At 46.0% G+C, this 25,258-nt stretch overlaps 1 protein-coding gene across 3 annotated transcripts; it reads right to left on the bottom strand.

Annotated features, from left to right (window-relative positions):
• Positions 1 to 207: 207 nt before the first annotated feature.
• LOC120678834 (DNA-3-methyladenine glycosylase-like) lies at positions 208 to 2,778 on the bottom strand. 3 transcript variants are annotated; one of them, XM_039960228.1, is made up of 6 exons: positions 2,262 to 2,777; positions 1,625 to 1,682; positions 1,437 to 1,520; positions 1,208 to 1,349; positions 630 to 1,030; positions 208 to 369 (listed from the first exon to the last, which is right to left on the bottom strand). In XM_039960228.1, the coding sequence occupies exons 1-5, from the start codon at positions 2,683 to 2,685 to the stop codon at positions 740 to 742; spliced, it is 999 nt and encodes a 332-aa protein (XP_039816162.1). In that variant the 5' UTR covers positions 2,686 to 2,777; the 3' UTR covers positions 208 to 369; positions 630 to 739. The 3 variants fall into 3 exon arrangements, with proteins under 3 accessions (XP_039816162.1, XP_039816160.1, XP_039816161.1); XM_039960226.1 differs by having other exon boundaries at positions 630 to 1,349; positions 2,262 to 2,778; XM_039960227.1 differs by lacking the exon at positions 208 to 369 and having other exon boundaries at positions 626 to 1,349; positions 2,262 to 2,778.
• Positions 2,779 to 25,258: the final 22,480 nt, after the last annotated feature.

Below are 25,258 nucleotides of genomic sequence, written 5' to 3'. Positions count from 1 at the left end.
TATAGTTTTTATTTTAAATTTGATTTTTTTATTTTATAAAATAAAAACCACCTTTGAACCATCCTAAAGTTCAAATTTAACAAGTTTCGATAGTTGGATGGTCTTTGTTATTCGGTTTTATGGTCAGAGGTTAAAAATCAGACTTTTATGATAGTTTAAAAGTGTAAACTAGATTTTTACTAGTTAAATAATTATAAAGAAGACCCGTTAAGCTCAACAACCTGAATTAATATTTGGTAAAAAAATCTTAGAAAAAAACCTTATTGTTACACAAGCCTGTTGCAGCCCCTATTTCAGTACTACTACTGGAGAACTTTTCAAGTTTAAAGAGAAAATAAAATTATTACATCATAACTTAGCATTTACTCCCTCCGTTCGGAAATGATCTACATATTTTGACTAGAGAAAGTCATTCGAAGTAAAGTTTGACTTATTAATCACTCTTAGAATATAATGTCAATTACGAATAACTCAATGTCATCTCAAAACCTCTTTGAATACATATGTATTGACATAAATTTTATAAACTAATTATACATATAATTTAACTAATTATTAGTCAAAGTTTATAAAGTTTGACTTTCTCTAGTCAAAATATGTAGATCATTTCCGAACGGAGGGAGTACTACTCTACATTTCACACACACTTCAAGAAAATGACACCAGAAGAAGGTGTAAAAAAAAATTGGAGCGCCGAGCGAGCGAGCGAGCACGCCGCCGACGACCGGCCGGCCGGCGGCTACGCGGCGATGTTGGTGATGCCCCAGGACCGCTCGGCGAGGCGGACGCACTCCGGGAAGCGGAAGCAGTCGACGAGGTGGTCGATGGCCATGCCGGCGGCCTGCATGAAGGAGTAGACGATGACGGGGCCGACGAGGCGGAAGCCCCGGCGGACGAGGTCCTTGCTCACCGCCTCCGACTTGGGCGTCCGGAACGGGATGTACTTGTGGTGCCGGTACTTGCCCACCACCGGCCGGTGGTTCACGTGCCCCCACATGTACCCGCTGAACGACCCGAATTCCTTGGCCACCTGCACCCATGGAATTTGCATTTGTCTCTCATGCATGGCCTCGTTTATTAGAAGTTTTTTTAAACAGTTCAGGGAGAAATCATTTTTGCAAAAAGAAAAAAAATTCTTCAGTGGTTCATCTTTGTGATCGAGGTGAGTCGAACAATTCAGTTCGTTCAGGTCCATGGATCGACTCGCCTTCTGGATGCACTTGGCGTTCTCGACGATGCAACGGACCCTGGCCTCGGCCAGCTTGAGCTCCTTGTTGCCGCTGATCTCGGCGATGGCGTCCTCGTCCATCTTCGCCACAGTGCTGGGGTCGAAGTCGGCGAACACCTCCCTGATGCAGCCAGCCATGGCCGTTGTGATGAAAACTGACATGAACAGAGACACTGCAAACTGGGAGCAGGAGTGTTCTGAGAATCACCTGTACATGTCTCGCCTCTTGAGTATCTCCGTCCAGTTGTGGTCTATGAGCATCCCGGACAGCGACAGAAGCTCGAAGAGGCGGCTGCAGATCACCACGGAGATGACCGGGATGAAGAACTGAAATCTGGGAGTGCAGTAATGGTAACTTTTACAGGTAAATTCATGGAGAGATGTGGCGGTAAATACTTGTCGCTGTACACGGGGACGCCCCAGCACTCGTCGTGGAACTGAACGTACGCCTCATCTGCACAATGGTTTAATTTCAGACAAACTTTTTTGTTTTGGAAACTGACAGTTTTGCTTTTGTGTTCTTCCATTTTTTATACATTCCTGAGCAGTCACTATTTTGCTCAACAAACTACAACGAACCGGAGGCAAGTCCCTTTCTGATGAACTTGTCAACTGATGATCATTACTCTCACCAGCAAATGGCCACTCAAACTTGGTCAAATCAGGCTATCACTGGTCAGCGAAGTCGACACTTCGCCATCTTCTTAAAGCACAAGTTTGTCCCATTGTCTATCCAAACTTCTTTTTTCGTTCAGATAAATTTTCTGACCAAACTTTTTATAGTCATTAGTCGGTGAAGCATTACTTTTTAACAACTGTTTCGTTGCGTCATTAAGCTATCAAAAGACATGCTTTTCTCCTGTATACAAAGAAACAAATGTTCTCAAAAGGTGGAGGTGTATGATTAAAGGCCCCAACTTCTGTTAAATATTATCCAAAACTGTTCATCCAGTAGAAACACCATGCTGATAGATGTGAAAAGCAATACATGAAAATCAGTGAAAAAAAGATTAGCAATGGAGAACTCTGTTACCACTGTTCTTGGTGATCCAGCTGCACCTATGCAAGCTCCCCGGCTCGCTGCAATCGAAGTCGTCCTCACCCCCTTCAACGTCGTGGTCACTGGCCTTGTCGTCGTCCTCTCTCCTCATCTCCAGAGACACCAGCACATCGCCCCAGGGGCTGAAGGTGCCGCCATACAGCAGCGGCACCTTGGGCTCCCAGCTGGAGTTGGAGCTGCTGAGCGAGGAGTCGTTGGAGTTCTGCGACAGGGAGAGCGACGACAATGTGAGGTTGGAGCTGCTCCTCTGGATGCCCAGAGGGTAGATCCTCTGCATGTACTTGCTGGTCGCATTGTTCATGGCCTGCTGCAGCTTCCTGTCGAGGTTCTTCACGTGGCTGCTAGGGCTCTTCTCGAAGGCATGATGATGCTGCCGGCTGTGTGCTGTGGTGAGCATCGTGCTGCCGCGAGGAGGGGCGCTAAGTGTTTTTTTTTTGGAGGCAAACTACGAAGAGGGTTTGAAAGGAGTTTGTGAGGTTTGGCATGTGTGGCTGTGGGTCTATTATAAAGGGTTGAGGGTTAAGGTGTTGCGTCCTGAGCTTGTTTGGTAGCATATGGGCTTCAAGGTAGCTGCCTGAAAGCTTTCACTTGATCTTATTGAAAATGTGTGATGATTTTGATAGTTTAGTGAGTGGAAATTATTGGTGGTTTGAGATTGGGTGTGCATGCTACATGGATGGTCCTCGAGTTTTCATGGCTCATTCCTTCCTGATACTTGGTTTCAATAATTACCTCTTTGGTAACTCAAAGGGGATAATTTGTACGGAGTGTCAATTAGTGATCTTTAGGTGCACCTCCAACCCTCTTTAGTGATCTCATTTTAGAAAAGAAGGTTGGAGGTGCACCTAAGGATCACAAATTTGCACCCCTTATAATTTGGTATTTTGTTTGAGAAGAAAGTGTAACACCCAGGTGTTAATCCTCAGTATTTAAGTTGGTAATTAAGTTAACCATGGTCATTAGTTCAACTCACACGACAAATCACTAAACCCAAAATTTTTCATGTCAGTTTGGGCCGGACCGGTCTGACCGGTCGGAGCTACCGGTCTGACCGGTTGAACTGGGTTCAACTGGTTGGGCCCACAACATTTAAATCACTCTCTCTTTTCCTCCCCACCAACTCCCTCACCCTCACCAGAGCCAGCTCGAGCCCGAGCTCCCTCTCCCTCCCCTCTCACCCAAACCCTAAGTCCCAAATCCTCCCTTTCCACTTGATTCCAAGGCCAAGGAAGGATCAAACCAGCGTGGGGGAGCTTCTTCTCCACGATTCCCTACCTGGGGAGCGGGGGATCCAAGTTCTTCGCAGGGGAAACACTCACCCAAGGTATTTTAGCTTGTGATGGTCGATCTCTAGTTCTAGATATTTTTAGGTGGTTCCCTCTGGTCAAAAACATCCAAATGTATCCCTGGACTAGTGCCTATAAGGGTTTAAGAATTTGTGGGCGATTTTCGCCGCGCCAAGGAATCCTAGGTTTTTGGTCTGGGTAGGACCCGGTCTGACCGGTCGGAGGGACCGGTCTGACCGGTAGGGGTCCGGACAGTCCGGCCATGTATTTGGATACTCCGGATTTGTGGTAGTCTAGACATTCCGGGTTTAGGTCCGAATTCTCCAGACTTGGGAGTCCATATACTCCGAGAATACATCCGGATACTCTAGATTTTTGGTCTTGAGTCGCACACAGGCCAGACCGGTCTGACCGATTTGGTATACCGGTCTGACCGGTGCTAGCAGGGCTAAGAGGGTTAAATCAGGGTTTGTTAGTGAAAATAGATAGAAATTGATTTGGTTGTTGATTACTTGTAATTTTTGCAAGTCATGCATGCACTCTCTCATATCATATGCATATGCATACGTGTAGCAGCCGCAGCGGAGGAGGCGATATACGAGGTGGTTGCGGAGCCCCTGGAGCCATTAGAGCAGGCCCAACATGAGGAGAGGCGTGAGAACCAGGCCTAGGGCCCAGTGGACCTCGGTGTTGAGCAGCAGACGCAAGGCAAGCCCCGGTGCACATCCTATTATTTCAACTTATAACACCTATATATGTCTCTATTACTTGTGCATTAGGTTTAGAAATTGTTTGAAACCCTAGTTGCATGATCCCTAGGTTTTTCCCTGAGTTATACTAGAATGCATAGGACGATAGGAGTGCTATGCTTAATGGTTCTCGGTAGAAAAGACGAGTGATCTCTTGTCACTCGCGAGATATAGGGTGTTTAGAAGTCGAGTAATATCCGGTTACTCGCGAGATATAAGATATATTTATATTCCAATACATGAGTTATTGAATTTTATATGGAAATTGAGACCGGATGGGGAAATGATGAGGATGTTTAGGGATGGCAGTAGGAGAGGGTTTCTGGGTGCCTTAGCCCCGTCTGTGTCGATTAAGGACCGGTCGTTGTCGGCAGTGCTGATCGGGGAGTAGGAGGTAGTCGAAACCGGTAAGCCTAGTACTGCCTCGCTTCGAAAGTACAGAACTGCATCACCACCCCTTAGGGTGAGTCAAGTAGTTGCGGAGAAACGAGATGCATATGTTTACTTTTGGTGGTCTCACGTTGAGCTCGGCTGACTATATGAAGGTGGGGTGGTTCTGTAGTTCGAGGCGGGGAGGGGATGGGTTGGTGCGTGTGGTCCGACGTGGCATACGCGTGCCGTGTTGGTTAGGTCTACCTTGCAAGGTTAAATCGAATCGATTCGCCGTGTCTCGCGGTTATGAGGGCCTTGATCTCTTTGCTGCATCATAGCAAAATGTTAGAATGTGAGCTATCTGTATATAGTGTTGAACATATTGAATTATTTTGATTGTACCACCATGTTTGTTATAGTTGGTTCGTGCAAATATTAGATTAGAGTTAATTTATATATAGAATTTGGATCTAAAATAATGAAAGTAAGGAATTACTTTAGTTGCTTTTCTGCAAAATAACCACCAGCCAAAAGCCTTGCATGTCTAGGTATGTGGGCTAAGTTATACCCACTGTTTGGGTAAGTCTTGCTGAGTATTAGTTGCTCAGGGTTTGTTGCCACCAATTTTTGTTACAGGACACCCGGACGTTGATTTCTGCCCTGCTGTGTCAAATTCATCCGCAGAGATGCGGAGGGGTGGGAAGTGGTGGATAGAGACCCTTAGATTAGGGATTTGGCGGGTTGCACACGGCAGGGTGTGCAGCCCTCAGTTTAGTTTTGACCGGTCTGACTGGTCAGTGGACCGGTCTGACCGGTGGTTGGTTAGGCCAGGTAGCACCGGTCTGACCGGTGAGACGTACCGGTCTGACCGGTGGTGTTAGAACTTAACCAGTGAAGTAATGTAGTTGTATGTTTTCTTTTCCATTTGATCTTGGCTACGCTACGTAAAGTTTGTAAATTATGTAATTTATGTAAATTATGTGAGCTTGGGTTTTGAACTCAATTTGTAAAACTCTCGTTATCGGTTGTCATCCTTGTATATTTTCAAGTATTTTGTCGTGCTTGTACCATCTGCGCCCGCCTTCGCGTGGGACTTCCGGTGTTGTTTCGATCGGGCCGTTGTAGGATCAAGAACACCGACTAGAGGGGGGGGGGTGAATAGGCGGTTTAAAATCTAAAGCCAACAATACTAGAGAAATTTAATTAGTAACAAAAGAAAGCCCTATGTCGAGCTATTACTATCTCTAGATGGGTTTGCAACCTAGGGTGACAAGATACAAAACAAGCTCTAGTAAAATAGATTGCTCAAAGTAAAAACAAGAATTAAAGTGAGCAAGAGAAGTAACCAAGCTTGACACAAGAATTTATCCCGTGGTGTCGATGACTTGCCGGTCACCCCTAATCCACGTTGAGGTGGATTTCAAGAATCAACCGCTCCTCTATCAAGAACCTCTTGATCTTGAGGCGGCTTGAATCAAGGAACTGCTCCACACCTCGATTCCACTAGAGTTGCTCTTCACCACTCCGGTGAGGTGAGCACAAGACCTCTCACAACCGAAATCGGGGCTCCTCAACAATCTCCTTGGAGGTGCTCTACGAAATCCTCTTCTCCAAGCCGTCTAGGGAGCGGCAACTCCCAAGAGTAACAAGTTGATGACGCTTGCTTGAAGTTTCCCTAATGCCACAAAGCTCAAACTCTTGATGCAATGCACTAGGAAGCCCTCACACCCTCAAGAATGCAATCTCTAAGCAAGTGTGTGTGAGAGAGGGATGCCTTAGCTCTATGAAGTCAAGTATGCAGTTCAAATGGCCAAGAGAGAACCTCAAAGGCCGGGCAATGGGTATATATAGACATCCCTCCAAAAACTAGCCGTTACACTCTTTTCTGCGAAATCGCGGACCGTCCGCATTTCAAAAACCGGACTGTCCGCTGTTATAAACCAGTGAGTCAGAGTGCATTTAATGCGTGTCGGAACTAGTCGTTAAGCCCTGGCGGACCGTCCGCGACCCAGGTGCGGACCGTCCGCAGTGAGTGTTCCACACCACCAGAGACGAAACATCGTCTCTGGTACAACTTTGAAATTAGCCCGCGGACCGTCCGCGCCTCAGGAGCGGACCGTCCGCAGTTCAACCTTGAAAACCCACCAGAGACAACAATGTCTCTGGTACAAATTGTCAAATAGCCGGCGGACCGTCCGCGCCCCAGGGGCGGACCGTCCGCCGCACAGATCATAATCCCAACCAGAGAAAACACCCTCTCTGGTACAATTTGAGTTAGAGCTGTGGACCGTCCGCCCACCTGGGCCGGACTGTCCGCCATACACCTCTAAAAACCACCAGAGCCAAACATGCTCTCTGGAACGATTGCGGACCATCTGCGCCCCAGGGGGCGGACTGTCCGCGCTTGTGCAGTCAGCTCTCAAACTTGTTCTTTTTCTAATCTTTTCAAAACGTCGTTAGCCCTCATGCATGCAAGTAGATATTTTGAGCAAAATGGCACTAAAGACCCGTCAAGCATGAGTACACAACCCCTCTTGATAGTACGGCTATCTATCCAACAAATCCGGTCACTTTTCATTCACTAAACGCCTTGTGACCGGTAAAATGCAAAAGCCCTATTTTATACATTTGCCTTGAGCCCGAGCTTTGCTCATCATCTCCAAAACTCCATACGTTCACAACCAAATCTCTTTCATCCGTGGATCAACCTATACTCATTATCTCAAACGAAATCGTTAATCCACAAACCGTTGTCATTAATTACCAAAACTCGAATTAGGGGCTTAGATGCTTTCAGCCGTGGTTTGAGAAAGGATCGCCAAATTAAACCATTAAGCTAATGCGCCCGACGTGTTCAAATGACGGCCATTACGCTTAATTTAGAGTTTTAATTTGGCGGTTCCGTCACAGAAAGCACCTAGTTTAATGTAGGTTTGATATACAAATTCATGATATCTATGACAGATTTTGCTGATTCGGTTTCAGTGATAGCCATCTTACATGGTTAATTTCATTCTGCTCTTTCTAATTGATTCATAAACGGTAATTGGATGATCATTTGGCATGTTAGTGCAAATATATTTCTACATTAGGGTACTTGTGTTTCTGTTTTTTTGGGTGGCAAATCTATTAGTATTGATCTCCACCGGGCCAGTCCAACGACTGGGCCAATCTTGACTCGCGTCCTGATCGGGGACGCCCAGCCCAAGATGAGGCTGGTGGGCCCCCGCCGCGCAGCCCTATAAAGTGGAGGTGGGGATTAGAGGCTCGGTGAACGAGGTTTGCCGCCGCTACAATTTCCCACCGTCCAAACCCTAACCCGATCTAGAGAGGGGGGCCGTCAGCGACGGGAAGCACCACTGTGCCGCGCCGTCACCGCCACCGGCGCCGCCATCCACAACTCCGGCGACCCGCTGCGTCAACGGCCCTCACCGACCTCGCTATCGCCACCGCGTCGCCTCTGCGCCCTGTGTCGCTGCCCTAGAGTAGTCCTTCCCCAACGAACCAGTGATGGCAATGTCGAATTCGTCAAGAATCAGTGAGTACTCCCACTCGATCTACTGCTAGTTGATCCAAAAGAACTAACAAAATCTTCTTGGCACTGTCTCCCTTGTCACGACAGTCGTCCCATGATACATTTACTTCAGTACCTTGCTATTAGTAGTAACTCAGAACTGGCCACTGCATTGATAACTTTGAAAAACAACTAGCTATATTTATGACTTCGTTTCTTCTCTCATACTTGACAAAAACCATCTAGACTATTCCAAGATCATATATGGCTAACTTCAGTCTGCATTTCTTTTTCAGTATCGCCTTTCCGGTAGTAATACTTGGCTGAGAAATCCTGAGCTAACTGCATACCTTTTGCCACAGTTGGTAACTTGTTATTTTAGCCACTAAAAACTGCTGGTGGTTCAAACATAGACGACATAGTACGTTTGCAGTTCCAGATTACATGGCTAATTTCATCCTGGTTTTCTTTGTCATTGATCGGCTTTTAGGTTGGTTTCATTGACCTAACAGAAACCGCCAACTTCCATTGATCAGCATTTTGGTAGTTTAATTCTAGAAAATGCTAACAGTTCGAAAATCACAGGAGGACACATTTGCTTCCTTGAACTTCAAATTTCACATACTCAGTTTTGTGGTCAGTTTTGTCCAAGTTATCTTCATCATATGACCACTGTACCTTTTGGTAGTTTCCAGAAAGATTGGCTAATTTCACCAGCCAGCACAACAAAGCTTGTCCTCACTGAGTGTATGCTTGGCTAGTTTGATCCCTCCCTTCTCTGTCACTGGTGGCTATTCAGTTTGGTAGTTTCATAACTCTCATAGGTTAACTTCAAAAGCTTTTGGGCTAAATAGTATTGCTTAAACCTGACTTCACAGTAGCTCATGGCCAATTTCATCTCTCTAATCTCTGTCACTGTATCCTTTCCACATATTTTCATTGTTTTTCAACAGGGCAACGAACCCGTCGGTGCTGGTATTTTTTTAATCAAAATGCACCAAAAAAGAAATGTAAAGGTACTATCTGTTACTTTCGGGCTGGGATATGTATACGCATTATGCTGGACGCTTTGGTTACGTGATTAGCTTTATTCTGCTTTCTTTATCACTACTGCAAAGGAGTCATGTTTGCTCTGCTTCTTCGTCCCAAGCAAATCTGCATTCTAGGGCCGAAAATTCATATTGTTCTTCACTTCTTCTTCTTAGCATTTAAATAAAGGTCCATGTTGTAACTATCTTCGTGTTTAAGTGCTAACAAAATTTGTCTCATCAGATCATTATCATGTGTACCTAAAGAATTCCCCCCTGAAACATATGCTGCAGCATTTGATATGCACGTAGTGGGTGATTGTCTGAATTTGATGGAGAATGAAGAATTAACATATTGAAGTCATATATAATAATTCAATGACGATCATTTTAAAAAGAGAAGAAATAATATCAGAGGAGAAAAACCTTTACTACTCATAAAACAAATGACATGGTGGTCCTAGAGTTGCACCTAATTTATGCATTCTCAACACCCAACTATGTGCACAACTATAAGACCTAACAAATTAAACAAGTCAGGCAGTGCTTTATGGAAAGACTTCAAGAAAAGCTAATATTCAACAAAGAGCCAAGGCTATGAGCCGAGTCAGCCGCATGGACAAATGAAATACTCTCTTAAAGATTTTTTTCCTTTGTTCCATTTTCTCATTTTGTTTCTGTTTTAAGAGAGTGCTCTTCTTTTATTTAGTTGCGAGGTCACTAGGGTTACAAGTGACCCCTTGTCCAAATGGACAAGGAAGTGCCATCTTTCTGTTCATATTTCATATATAACCAAGCTCCGGAGATGCTCAATGTGCGTGCGTTTCTCAAATGACCTAGCTGGTGGAACAAACCTTTCCATCAAACTTTAAAAAATTGGAAACTAAGCTTGTAAGATGACATCCAAGATTTGAGGCCCTAGTTGCACCGGTAGGCAGTGCAGCTGCAAGCATCAGTTCTGAGTTCTGAAGAGATCAAATGGTGTTAGGATTGAATAAAATTCTTCAGACTTCCGAGTTCAGAAAACACAATGTATTGCGGATGGTTAGTACGGGTAGGATGAGCTTGTCCAGCCAACTAAATGGCATAAGAAAAAATGGTCTCCCATGTGTGCAGTAGCTGGCTTGAATTTGTAGGAAACAATTTGACAATTCGAGTTGTTAAACTTGCAGTACAGCCCTAGCTCATGGTGTGGTCTAGATCATCTCCCTTCCTTTTTGTTAAGGCGAAGGCTGACCAGTCCGTGTCAGGCTCTGCATTGTTTAGTGTTAGTGAAGCTGAGCTTCACTTGCCTACTCACCTAACTCTACTAATGCGTCAGAGCTTCGAGAGTTGAGGCTACCAAATCATCGTAGACAAATAGTATACTTTATGAATGGGACATTATTTGGAGAAGAATTTTGCCACGTATCTGCATGACTTGCTCCACATAGTTCTTGTACAGGCACAGCGTTCAAACTCTGAATCATTGCCATCTCATCGACGAATGATTTTTCACGACTCGGACTTTTATTGAAAAACCTTCAATTTGCGCAATTCCAATTTTTCCATAGCCTACTGCACTCGACAAAGGAATTTAGTTTTTTTTTTGAAAAAAAATATTCCTGGAACTCTGAAAAACAATCGGATCAGGCAGGTTCACAGTGACAAGCCATGCCAGCCGAGCAAGGACTTGGTCACCCCAAACCAACCTCAATTAAGAGGCTATTTCTCTGGCTCAACTTCACCTGGTCATCTGCGGATGCTTCGAATCATTGACCTGAAAAACAAGCGTTTGGCCATATGTTCCTATGCATCAAATAATTGGTAGTGGCTTCTTGATAGTTTATTGATAATAAAATACCGACGGTTTTGAGATCTCGACGGTTTTACTGTTTATAAGCATACTAGGCCTTGCATTCCTGTTCATGGGACTTCAACACTACACCTGTAGTGTTTTTTCTTTCTGAAAGGAAATGCATCACTAATATAATTCTATCCCAATTTAACTTGTTAGCAGTGAATCAGCGATAGTACTTGAGCTAGCTCTCGAGATTCTTCCCAAGCGATGTGATCATTTCAAGGACCAAGAACTTTGGGCCTATAGGAACTGGACTAGTTTCTTTGATGTCCAGAAGAATCCAAACTGTATACAATTAAATTCTTTATGCTTTTAAAATGGCTACAAGACAGAATTGGTAGTTGAAACTTAGGACTCCATAGCACACATGTGGTTTTGGAATCAGTGAGATTATAGGTCCTTCCTTGATGTACATGCCATATTCATCTATCTTATCTCTGTCATTGCAATCTTTAATCCGGCAGTTCAGAAGCACCAGATTAAGTAACAATCAGCGTTGTTACTTGCTTAAGAAAGAAATACCAGGCCAAGAAGCTCATGGTGCAGTGGCAAAGGCCACTGACCGGGAGGCTACCGCCCAGGGTTCGAACCCTAGGCGGTAGCATCCCGGCCACCCTGGTGTGGTACCTTAAGCTTCAGGGGTCTCCCTTAGGGTATCTCTTTCAAAAAAAAAGAAATACTAGTGGTTTGAACTTTGTGACTCGTTTTCCTTGCTTTTCTTCATCAAGACATCCTTTTTACAACTTTTTTTATGGAACAGGAGGGTCAAAGTCCCTACTTGTTTTATACATACAAAGAAAAAAATGTTCTTTTTAAAGGAGAAATAAACATTATACAGGTGAATCTTGCTATTCTATAATATCTGGAAAATATTTCTTCTTTGCCCAATAGTGACTGGCAGATACTTGAAGACGATGGACATGAAGCCATTCTAGTTGCTTGATCAACGTTCCATGCAATTTTGTTGTGCACATTAGGAATAATCAATTAATTCACTAGAATTGGTTTTCCACCCTGGGAGAGAAAATTCGGGCTAACCAATAATTTTCACATCTCTTGACTAGTGTGGTAGGAAGTCCATGACTGGTCAAAGGCATGCCTAAATAAGTGAAAGACACAGATCCAATGGAACATTCATAAGTCCTTTCAAGAATGGCTATAGAGTCTGGACGAACAAATTATGGCGATCCAAGGATGACCATTTTTCTGAAAATCCAGGTGGCGAAACACCACCTACTGGGAAGACAGGCGGCGGCGTCTCTCCGCTTTCCTTCAGGGAGGCGCTCCTGGCGGCGATCCCTACGGCGCCGGTGGTCGCTTCCTCTGCCCCTGCGGCGAGCGCTTCTCACAACGTCGCCCCGAGAATCCTACTGCGTCAGGCTGACTCCCGTCCGCCGCCACCAACTCGTGGTCCGGACGCCGAGGGTTGGCTGGAGGCGGAAAGCCGCCACTCCCGCAAAGCTCGTCAACGGGCGGAACGAGGACCCCGTCGCCGTGTTCCTTCGGACCTCCGCGGGCGGTGTTTTAATTGCTTCTCGCCGGAGCACCGCGCGGCCGCTTGCTACAGCCGTACCCGCTGCTTCACGTGCCGTCGTTTGGGCCATCGAGCGCTTCGGTGCCCCAATTCCAGTATGGCAGTGCGTCCTACGGCGGCCTATCGGCTACTGGCGGCGGACCGCCCGCGGGTTGCGGTCTGGCGGCGTCGTGATGCTGGCCCTGTCCCTGCTGCTGCCGGCGGGAGTGATGGAGTCGACGGCGTTCCTGCCTCGACTTCTCCTCCTGCTAGCGGCGCCTTGGCCAGTGATCCTCTGCCGGTTGCTGCCTGCACTACTGGTGCGGACGGTGCCCATGGTACTGAGGGCCGGCGTCGTCATCGACATGTCCGGCGGCGGCGTGCTGCTAGGCGCAACGAGTCTGCGTCCCCACCGCCGGAAAACTCGGGCCTTCCTCCTCCGACGGTGCCGGCTAGTGGTGCTGCTGGCGACATCAGCGCCGGTGCCGCCACTCGGCCTAGGAGAATCATTGACCGATCAGAACGGATTGCTCGTGCAGAGGAAGACCTTCGATGTGCTCTTTCGGTGCTGTTGGTTGGTGATCCCTCTGCTGTTTCGGTTGAAGGTCTGGTGGCTGAGCTTGCTCGCCGTTTTGATCTCCCGGCCAGTTCGATCCAGCCTCATCACCTGAAGCCCAATGAGCTCCTGTTGGTTGTCTCTTCTGAAGATGAAGCAATTCGTATCCACAACGATGGGCGACCCATCCACCTTGGCCAACTCACGCTGCATTGTCGGCGTTGGTCCCGTTTCAGGAATGCCACTGGTGTCTCCCTACCACAACTCGTCGATGTCGAGATTTGTGGTATCCCGGCACATGTCTGGGAGCTAGACACGGCGGAACACCTCCTGGACGAGTGGTGCTGGGTTCGAGCTTTGCATCCTGACACGATTCATCGTCGGGACTACTCCACGTTCCGTCTTTCCACCTGGTGCTCTAATCCGGCGATGATCCCAGCCGCCATGGACCTCGTTGTGGTGGAGCCACCTGTCCCTGCTGAAGAAGCTCCTCCCCTGAAGCGAGGTCTGTCGTACGAAGTTCACATCGCGGTGCGTCCGGACGAGGTACAGACGCTAGACGTGGGTGCGCCTCCGGCTCCACCGCCGACCGGCCATGACGGACGACGGCGCCGGTGCCGACGGTCTTGGTCACCGGATTCCTCCCCCAGAAGCTCGGCGGACGGGTCCCCTGCCCGAGGCGCTGCACTTCGATCTCTGGAGCATGTGGGTCCAATGGATGGGGGCTGCGGCACAGGAGCTCAGGAGACTATTGCTGGCGATTCCGGCCTGGGGTCCGAGGAGGCTGTGGCGGCGGTTGTTCCTTCCCCAGGCGCTCCGCCCGTTTCCGCGACACCCATTGATGATATGGCTGCCCGCATGATCCATCCGCTCTCGGGAGATGGGGGCGCGATCCCGGGGAGTCCGGAGGATGTCGTTTCCTCCCTCTTTAATTGTGAGATGCTCATGCAGCAGACGAGATGGGCCTCTGATTTCGTTGGGCCGGCCCATGGTTTGCTGAAAGACGCACAATTGGACTCGGACACTGATTCGCCGTTGCATCACGTCCCTCTCGACGAGCCGGTCCTTTCTGCTCTGCAAACCTCACCTTTGGAGCAGTGTGTCCGGGTGGAACCGATCAAGGCACAGGCCTGCAGCCCCTGCATCCACCAACCATCTGTGAAGACCTATTTTCGTCGCCGGAGGAAACCGCTTGCACCCATTGAGCATGACCAGTCTGTCACGGAAGCAGCTGTGGATGATGAGGCCCTGCCACTGATCCTCCCTTCGGTACGTGTCGAGGCTGTGATATTGCCTCCGCCTGCGGCACCCCAAACTGCTGCGGTTGATGTCATCATCTCGACGAGTGTCGTAGAGGCCGACGAGGCTCCACTGCTGGCCCCTCACTCAGCAAGTGTTGTAGCCTTGGCTGTGCCTCCGCTCGCCGACTCGGCAATCCAGGGGCTGCATTCGCAAGATGTGGCAGGGGCAAGTGCTTTGGAAAATACTGCACCTGGTGGGAGAAATACACAGGAGGTCCCAACGACCTCGCCAGTTTCAGCATTCGTCGCCAAGGTCTCCAAGCCGATTGTGGCTAGATTGCAGTGTCCTCCCCCTCCTCTCAGGCCAAGGAAGAAAACTCTGCCGCAGGATTTCATCCCTCGCAGAAGCCGACGTGTTGCCAAGTTGCCGCCCATCTCTGATCATAAATCTGCTGAATCGGTTTGCCGTCAGTTGCAATTTCTGAATGGTGAAGATGGTACTTCTAATGGGGAAGAAACCATTTCTGAAGCTGCCCTCGAGCATTATGCCAGGATTTTTGAAAATACTTTGAGCCATGATCATGTAAAGGCCCTTGCTGCCTTATTTGGGTGGAATGCGCCTTCGAGTGCGGATGTGCGTTCTATGGCTGACATATCTGTGTGTTAAGAGCCTCCTTGTTTGGTCGATTTTTCATCTTATATGCTATGGCTCCTTGCAATATTTTGATTTGGAATGCAAGAGGTTTGAATAACAAATCGCGCCGAGATATGGTTCATCAGATTGTCCAATCATGTCAGCCAGCTATTGTCTGTCTACAAGAAACAAAGCTTGCTCATATCTCAGTTTATGACGTGCCATCCATCTTGGGGCAGGGGTTCCACTCTTTTGTGTATCTACCTGCTCGAGAAACAAGAGGAGGAATTCTGGTTGCCTGGAGAGAGGATGTTTTCACGGCTGAGTGTCACCGTGTACATCGTCATTCGGTATCGGTCAAGTTCAGATCAGACGGAGAGCATGAATGGTGGTTTTCTGGGATTTATGGGCCTCATCTGGACGCTGACAAACCAGCCTTTCTTGAGGAGCTAAGGGAAGTTAGAAGTCAGTGCAATGGGCCATGGATGCTTGCCGGCGATTTTAACATGATCTTTTGTGCAGAAGATAAAAACAATGACAATGTGAATAGAGCTATGATGGGGAGATTTCGTCGCTTTGTTAATGATATGGAGCTTAAAGAAATTCCATTGTTGGGCCGGAGATATACTTGGTCCAATGAGAGGGATTCTCCTACGCTTGTTAAGTTGGACCGGGTCCTTTGCACGAGTGACTGGGAGGATATTTACCCCGACTGTGTACTACAAAGCCATGCATCGGAAATGTCAGATCATTGCCCCCTAATCCTTGGCCTTAAGGATGGTGTCTATGGCAAAAGACGTTTTCACTTTGAGAGTTACTGGACACAGCTGCCCGGTTTTCTCGACACGGTTAAAAATTCATGGGACGAGCCGGTTCGAGATGCCGGCCCTTTTGTGCGCATTTCAATCAAACTTAAGAGGCTTACACGTGCTCTCCAGTCCTGGAGTGCCAAGAAGGTGGGACATATCAAGACACAACTGGCCCTAGCCCGTGAGGTGCTACATCGGCTGGAAATGGCGCAAGACAGGAGGCAGCTCTCACCTGAAGAAGACTGGCTGCGTAGAGAGCTGAAGCGCTACTGCTTGAGTTTGGCTTCCTTTGAAAGGACTATTGCGAGGCTTCGCTCTCGAGTCAGATATATTAAGGAGGGTGATGCAAATACCTCATTCTTCCATAAGCAAGCTGCCTTCCGTAAGCGGAAGAACTTTATTTCCAAGCTGATTGATGGTGATTTTGTGGCCACTGCTCAAGAGGATAAACAGGAGATTATGCACACCTTTTATGAAAATCTGATTGGGAATGTGGCTATTCGTTCCTCAACTCTGGACCTGCAAGCTTTCCATAGGCCGGGGTTGGATCTGTCCATGCTTGACAGTCCCATTACTGAAGAAGAGGTGTGGGCCACAATTAAAACCTTACCATCTGATAGAGCTCCAGGCCCTGATGGTTACACGGGCAGGTTCTATAAGGAGTGTTGGCCTGTGATTAAAGCTGACTTTATGGCTGCTATTATCACCCTGCAGCAAGGCAATGCCAGGGGGCTTGGACTTCTAAATGGAGCTTACATGACGTTGATTCCCAAGAAATTGGATGCAGCGATGGCCACGGATTTCCGACCTATCAGCTTAATGCATAGCTTTGCTAAGCTGGTGACAAAAATTCTTGCTAACCGTTTGGCACCCCATCTAAATTCTATGGTGGCCACCAATCAGAGCGCTTTCATTCACGGGCGGAGTATCCATGATAATTTTATTCTTGTCTAGCAAACTGTGAAGATCCTCCACCGACAAAAGGTCCCTAGTCTTTTTCTTAAACTGGATATCTCTAAAGCCTTTGATTCCGTATCATGGTCGTTTCTTTTGGAGGTGCTCGCTCATTTGGGTTTTGGTCGGTTGTGGTGCAACTTGATCTCTAATTTGCTGTCTACCTCCTCGACTCGTATCTTGCTGAATGGGGAACCAGGAGAAAGTATTCAGCACCAACGTGGACTCCGACAAGGCGATCCGTTATCTCCCATGCTTTTCATCCTTGTCATGGATGTCCTTAATAGTCTTTTTGTGAAAGCAGGAGAAGAGGGACTTCTTCAGCCTCTGTCCCCAAGAATCTCTAGACAACGCCTTTCTTTGTATGCTGATGATGTTGTTCTCTTTATAAAACCAGTTGATGAGGAGTTGCAGGTTACAAGGGATCTTCTAAATGTCTTTGGTGCAGCCTCTGGTTTACAAACAAACCTTCACAAAAGTAGCATCATCCCAATCCAATGTGAAGATGGTTCCCTGTCGGCTGTGAGTAATACCCTCCCTTGCACCATATCTGATTTTCCTTGTACCTACTTGGGTCTGCCTTTGTCTCACAAAAAACTGAGGAAAAATGATCTTATGCCTTGGATTGAAAAAGTGGCAGATAAGCTGCCAGGGTGGAAAGCATCTCTGATGAACAGGGCAGGGCGGATTACCATGGTTCGGTTTGTGCTCTCAGCTGTACCTATCTATCTTTTGATTGCCATCAACGTCCCAAAATGGTTTATTAAGGCAATTGACAAGATCAGAAGGGGCTTCCTCTGGAAAGGGAGAGAGCAAGCGAATGGAGGCTGTTGTTTGGTTGCTTGGGAGAAAGTTACGAGGCCTCTTGATCTGGGCGGACTCGGAATTATCAACCTGGAAGTTATGGCATGGGCGCTGCAAGCAAGATGGCAATGGCACAAGAAAACCCGAGTGGATCGTCCTTGGACTGATTTGGAACTCCCCTCGCATCCCAACTCCTTAGCCCTGTTTGCTATTGCAGTCAAGACGGAGCTGGGAAATGGAAACAATACTCTCTTCTGGTCAGATAATTGGCTGCATGGTACTTCGGTTGAGAATTTGGCACCTTTGGTCTTTGCAAGTGTGCCTCCCAGGATCCGTAAGAGGCAAACTGTGGCAGACGCCCTAACCAACAATGGTTGGGTAGCTACAATTCGAGGAGGTCTTTCATGGGTTGGTATCAGGGAATTTCTGAAATTATGGGATTGTGTCCAGGGTATTGTATTAAATGAGCAAGAAGACAGGCACATTTGGAAACTGGATGCAAAGGGATGCTACTCTTCTAAATCTGCATACCGATCCTATTTCCTGGGGTCTGTTACCTTTGAACCATGGAAAAGATTGTGGAAATCTTGGGCTCCTAACAAGTGCAAAGTGTTTCTTTGGTTGGCAATTCAGAACAGATGTTGGACAGCGGATAGGCTGGCCAAGAGAGGACTACCACACCCTGATCGGTGCCCTCTTTGTGATCAGGAGGGGGAGACAGTGCAGCATCTTTTAGTCTCATGTGTGGTGGCAAGACAGGTGTGGTTTAACCTTTTACAGCCTCTCAATCTGGGGGACTATATTCCTAGACAGCAGGAGTGCAGCTTTGCGGAATGGTGGCGTAAATTGATGAAGAGGGTGAAAAAAGAGTACAAGAGAGGAGTGAATTCTCTCATTATTCTGGGAGCTTGGCTGCTGTGGAATCACAGAAATGCCTGTGTTTTTGAGGGAGTAACCCCTTCAGTCAGTGCCATCATGTGTGCTTTCAAAGATGAACATAGCCTTTGGTGTCTGGCCGGCGCTAAAAAGCTGCAGGGCCTAGGTTTGGCTAATATAATCTAGGTTCTTGATCAAGGTGTTCTGGTCATGTTATTATTGTTGCCATAGGCTAGTCTGGTTTTTTAGTTTTGAACCCGTCTCTCTTATTTGGTCCCCGTATGAGAGGTGGGAGATGTATGGGGACCTTTTTCTCTCTCTAATGCAATGAAGCACAGCTCTCCTGCGTTTTCAAAAAAAAAGAAAAAGAAAATCCAGGTCATCCGGTTTTGGCAAATTGGAGCCTTTGTTTTTGTTAGTCTGGGTCGAGAGTTGCATATCCATTTTAGCTCATTTTGTTTATGCGTTTTGTGTAAGGATGTGGCTCCTCACAAGTTAGACCTCTCCATCTTAAAAATATAAAAGCCCAAGGCCGATTGAGAGACATCAATTCAACCCAAAAATCAATGCATGTCTTTACCTTTTATCCTCAAACCCTGATCTCTCTCCTAGATATTTTTTTCTTTCAATAAGGGAAACTTTATTCAATTCAAGGTTTTTAGTTGATACCAAAAACTTGAACATTCCCAACCTCTGCATTACGAGGATGCACACTTCCTAAACAAAAAGCGACAAAAAAATGATGAACCGAGATACTAATGAATGTCAATCCGTAGACTAGACTGCCACCCATATGCCGGTGTAAAAAATTTCTTGGCCATCAGAGCCAACTGTTACGATGCCACTATAGCCAAGTCTTGTAAACTGATTTTTGTAGTATAATCAATGAACAAAGCTAATGGATAACTGAAAAATAACCTGCAAAGGAGAAGGGTTAAATTTTCTTTCAAAAACTAAATCATTCTTGCAAAGCCATAATGACCAACAGGTAGTAGTCGCTCCTAGCACGACTACCGATTTCATTTCTTTGCTTATACCCTATAGCCAGTTACCAAACATATGTGATATACTACGAGGTTGCGGAAGATCTGAAGCCGCATGTGTGATAGACCATAAAGCACATGCAAAATGACAATAAAAAAGATGTGGAATCATCTCGTCCTTAGAGCAAAAGCAACACTTCTTGTCACCTTTCCAGTTGTGCTTAATTAGATTATCTTTTATTAAAACCACACCTCTCCGTAAATACCAAATAAAAATCTTGATTTTTAGGGGAGCTTTTATTTTCCATAGACGTTTATTCAAGTTGGAGACATCAGCATGAATCAAGGTTAAATAATGAGATTTTATAGAGAACTGCCTAGAAGGGTGGAGATTTGAGTACAGTTCATCTTGTTCTTGACTCAACACTATGTTAGCGATACGTGGAACTAAATCATTCCATGATGCTAACTTATTTCCAATGAGATCTCTGCGCCATGAGATATTGATATATGGGGTTCTAAAAATTTATGCCACTGTGACTTGTTTATGGCGAACGATGTTATACAGACAAGGATACTGCTCATGCAATGTTGCATTACCTAGTCACTTGTCTTCCTAGAACCTAATTTGTGACCCATATTTAACTATGAAAGTCCCAAAAACGGAAGAACTATCGTTTCACCTTTAACTAGACTAGCCCAAAAGTGAGAGTCCCCACTTTTCCATTGAACTAGTGACAAAGGTTTAGTGTTTGTGTATTTATTGCGCAATAACTGTTGCTATGTCCCATCTGTTGTGAGCAGTCTAAAGTGCCATTTACTAAGCAAAGCTATTTTTATATCATGATCATGAATTGCTAATCCCTCTTGATTTTTACGTTGGCACAAAATACTCCATTTAGCAAGACAGTACTTTCTTTTATGATTGTCACTTTACCAAAAAAAAAAATCTTGACAAAAAATAATCCAATTTTCTAAGCACACCTCGTGGGACTGTAAAAAAAGGACATCATATACATGGGTAAGCTACTAAGAACTGAGTTAATCAGTGTCAGGCCCCCACTCGTAGATAAATGTTTGCCTTTACAGCTATTCAGACATTTTTCAAAATGCTCTTCAACTTCTTTCCAGTCGGCATTTGATAATTTCCTAAAATGAAACTCACCCTGGCTACATCCAAAGAGTTCTGTATAGCGAGCGATTGATTCCTTTGCCTCACTAAAATAGAATATTTCAGTCTTATGAAAATTGATCTTAAGACCTGAAAGTTGCTCAAATGCACAAAGTAATAACTTCAGGTTACATGCTTTCTCTAGATCATTTTCCATAAAAAGTATTCTGTCATCAACATATTGTAAATAAATAAACAACCATCAATTTGATGTGGTATCACTCCATTTATCTGACCATCATCCCTTGCTCATTTTATGAGGATTGATAACATGTCAGCAACAATGTTAAAAAGTAATGGAGATAAAGGATCCCTTTGTCAAAGACCTTTTTTCGTTTGGAAATAAGTCCCGACATTGTCATTTACATTAACTGCAATGCTTCTACCCAAAATGATGGGTTCAACCCAAGATATCCACTTAGGTGAAAATCCTTTCATTCGTAGTGTCTGCATTAGGAATGCCCATCTTACTTTATCGTAAGCTTTCTCAAAATCAATCTTCAATATAATTCCGCTTTGCTTCTTCCTATGCAATTCATGAACAGTTTCATATGAAGGCTGTCTGAGTTGGACTTATTATATGGTCCGCAATGGAGTTAATACTTTTGGTGATCACTTTAGTAAAGATCTTGAAGCTGACATTTAGCAAGCAAATTGGCCTATACTTCTGAATGTGGTTTGCATCTTGGACTTTTAGAAGTAAGGTTATGACACCAAAATTCAGGCTAAGGAGTGGTAATACTCCAGCATGAAGATCGTGTTTGCATCAGACAAATACTTCATTTGGACTGTAAAAAAAAACTTCATTTGGAAGAAAAATTGGAATCGCCACCACTATTAATGGAAGTGAGGATAGACAAATACTTCATCTGGATAAAAACCTAAAAAAAAACTATTCGATCTACTAGACAGTACATCTTGGCTCCCACTTCGTACAAGTGGCTTGCCGGAGAAGGAGGGGTCTGCCGACCAGAAGGCGGCCATCGCATATATTTCTAGTGTTAGATGGAAGGTAAGCTGTTTGGACTGAAGAATTAGAGCCGTCCTGTTCTCTAGCAGTGCATGATGTGCATCATCAGATTACTCCATGCGCCTTGAGAATTAATCAGAGTTATTAAGGCATGCATGCAAAGAAATCTTTTTTTGAGAAGAGAATAACAGAAGGACACACTACCCACATTCAAAGAAGTGAAAGAAAATAACTTGATAGAAAAGGACTCCCCAGCTTGCTCCATGTACACTACCAAAACCCCCCAATAATGCACATGTGCGCGTAGGCTCTTCATCAGTGTCAGTTCCTTGAAAATAATCTGTCACGAATACTTTATTGGAATGGACATCAATAATACTCTCACCAGTCACAAATAGGTAACGTCTTAGAGTTGCCTTAACCATTATTAACTTAGTAATAAATTACCTTTTTTTAGTTTAGTTATTTGAAAATAGTTAGTATATTTATATCGAAGCTTGGTTCAATAATAGCGTGTCTTTCATATAGTATATTATAACAAAAGACAGTGGTAGACTTGTGTTTTGGTCTTTGGGAGACCTGTTTCTAAATCTACGCGCACTTAGTTGAATATCTGGAACAAACATTTCAACGTAAAATTGCATCGTCATCTAGTTGCGGAGTCAGTAGGGTTTAGCAGTGACCTCTCGTCCAAGAGGACAAGGAAGTTCCATCTTTAGTTTTATATAAGCTTAGAGTCTCTGAACCTGCTCAAAATGTGACACTGTGTGTGTGTCGCCGGCAGATCGAGGAGGCCTTTCCAGCAAATAGCAGAAGTGGAAGCCAAGCTTGGGATGGCATCGATCGGCATGCAAAGTCCAAGTTGCACTCGGAGGCAAGCAACTTCAACACCTGTCTCCCACCATCATGATAAGACCAAAGAACCATGACAAAGCCTGAAGAAATTTCCATTCTATGAACACAATGAACTGCTAAATATTCTGCAGTTCGTGAAAGAAATCACCTACAGGAAATTAATGCTACATATTATTTTCTTCTCTTTTTTTGCGAGGAATGAAGAAATGCTTCTCCTGTTCCTTTCAAAAGAAAAAGAACACTCCATATCCACTAGCAAGGTGCTGCTATTTGCATGGAGATATGGACTGTTAGTGTTCTGGTGAAGCTGAGGCAGCAGCTCTCGATCACTTCTGCTCACCTAACGGCCCTGCCGGAAGCACTCATGACCGTAGCTCGTTAGTGGCACTGCTTTACCCAGGAATTGAGAGCTGATGAGAGAGATCAGCGAGCAAGAGACCATGCACCGAACCACCTTGCGCGGCAAGCCGGCTAGCTCTCTGACGACTGGACGATGCTTCTGATTGCATGACTTGCCCTGCACAACTTGCCGACAAGAGATATTCTGACGATTCTGCATGCGTGCTGGCGTCGTTGTACCGTGTGCGCGCGCCTGGTCTCGCGTATAATGCGGGGAGTCCCTTTCACTGAGTCTGATCGTTTCGATCCTGTATCGCACAAGCTGTTCAGCCTTCACCATGTTTCAAGGGCTTAATAGAGGCAATGCATGCACAGCCTTCTCCATCCCAAGTTAGGTTCGGGCGCCCTAGAAGTCCATGTACTACGCACTATAGGGTGGAGTCGTGAGGAGAAAGACTGAAAGAGTTCTGTCCTTGCGCTTCTCTCTTGGTAATGTATTTTCATAAATTTGGTTAAAATTAGAAAAAAATGATCTAGAATGAAATTTGCACTGCACATATACATAGGTTTTGCTTGGCTTTTCCTTATCAAATCCGGACTTGTGGTTGAGGGGTGTTTTTTACGCCTATATTGGATATACAACTAGGTCATCAGATTTACACTCGCCCCTGCTCTCCCAGTCTCCCTAGTGACTCGGTGGGCAACCCCACGCCACCATCTCTGCCCCCACCTAGACCGCCGATGCCGGCGGCGGCCATCCAAGCCGCGGCGTTGGCCTGGGGCTGAGCCAAAGCCGGCTCAGCTCGCCTCCTCCCTATTCTGGCGAAAGCTTTGCCGCTGTCATCTTTTCGGGCGGATGCTTAACCGCCGGCTGCTGTGCAGAATGTTCTGCTTCATGTGGGTGGATGCTTTGCCACCACTGTGTATTTTGATTGTTCTGTAAGCTCTTTAGACAACCACGATTATAATTCCTCATTTGTGAAGGATTAGATGTTTTGGTTTGTAGGTTTTTTAGTCTGGGAGGCTCCTCTTCTTTTCTTCTCTTTCGTTGTTTTAGTTCGCTCTCATTCGTTTACCACTTGTTTGGTGGTTTTGTAACTCTACACTACAAGGGTTCTTTCATAATTGCGTCACTGTGTAGTTCTCTTTCTCGTCAGATTATAGTATGCAGCTCAGGAATTAATCCCTCGCAATGGGTCGAGTAGAAAGCGACACACATGATTATCAGAGTTAACCCATGCATGCAAAAAAAAATTGAGAAATAAAACTTAACAAGAACAATGCAGGAGTGCATGCAAAAAAGTAAGTGAAAGCAAATAGCCTCGAGAGAAAGGGACTCCCCAACTTGTTCCATGTACACTCAGTACACGTCTGTCCTTCAGTGTCGGTTCCTTGAAAACCTACACTGACAATCCCATTCCCATAGCATGCAGGGATTATTGATAACTTGCATCATCATCATCACGATCGAGGTGCGTGCTGCTGATGATGATGATGCTAGCTATCCCCGTTTAGTTGCGGAGTCAGTAGGGTTTAGTAGTGACCTCTCGTCCAAGAGGACAAGGAAGTGCCATCTTTCATTTTTTAGACCTGCGGCAGCTAGCATAGGGCAAAGATGCTCAGTGTGTTAGTCATGCTTGCCAATTGCCATGCCTATCCGCCGGCAGATCCAAGAGGCCTTTATGCCAAATAGCAGAAGTGGAAGCCAAGGCTTGGACGGCAGCATCGTCGGCAAGCAAATTGAGCCCAAGTTGCACTCGGAGGTAGGCAGCCCGGACCCACACTTGCGTCGCCCGCCACCACGCCATGATAGGCGAAGATTCAGAAGTAACCAAATTAAAGTTTAAAAAAAAGTTCTTTTCGAGAACAACATGTCTAAGCACAAGTATTTCATTAAGAAGAAAAACAACCAAAAATGCTAATAACACCCCTCTTTTATTTTTTGAAAAGGTGCGGTGAAACCCAAGATTCAAATTCCTTCATCTTTAACCAATATTTGGTCTAGAACTTTGTGGGTTGTAGCATATAAGTTTAGTGTCATTGGATATTCATATCTGACAAAACTTTTACATATATAGATGACACTGATTTGGTGGTGTCTACCTGTGATAGACAGAACCCCCCCACCCCCGCATCGCTCTCGTAGGCGACCCGGGGGCACCCCGCGCCACCACCCACCACCCCACCCTAGGCAACCTCCGAGGGCCGGTGGGGGTGGCGGCAACTGTCCGAGCGGCGGTGGTGGCCCGCGGTGGAGCCGAAGCCAGCTCTGCTTACGGCTCCCCCCTTCCTCTCTCTTCCCTCCCGCCTCTCTCCCCCTAGCCTTCAACCTTGCTCGTCGGCGCTCCACCGCCGGTCGCCGGGCCAGATCCAGCCCCCTCCTCGCTCAGGTTGGCAACAGGGCCAGTAAGTGTGGGGATCCGCGGAGACTCGCTCTGATAACAACTGGAACGGGGGATGTTTTCCCCCCGCAGGG

This window comes from Panicum virgatum, chromosome 6N, assembly GCF_016808335.1.
Source record: "Panicum virgatum strain AP13 chromosome 6N, P.virgatum_v5, whole genome shotgun sequence".
NCBI lineage: Eukaryota > Viridiplantae > Streptophyta > Magnoliopsida > Poales > Poaceae > Panicum > Panicum virgatum.
This window is presented reverse-complemented; position numbering and strand designations above follow the sequence as displayed.

What these genes read in the sequence shown, in the direction of transcription:
- LOC120678834 (XM_039960226.1), bottom strand. Translation starts at nt 2,685, where the DNA reads ATGCTCACCACAGCACACAGCCGGCAGCATCATCATGCCTTCGAGAAG. An exon ending in CTGGATCACCAAGAACAGTG is followed by an intron (nt 1,683 to 2,261) that starts GTAACAGAGTTC and finishes ACCATTGTGCAG; the next exon opens with ATGAGGCGTACGTTCAGTTC. An exon ending in GTCCCCGTGTACAGCGACAA is followed by an intron (nt 1,521 to 1,624) that starts GTATTTACCGCC and finishes GGTGATCTGCAG; the next exon opens with CCGCCTCTTCGAGCTTCTGT.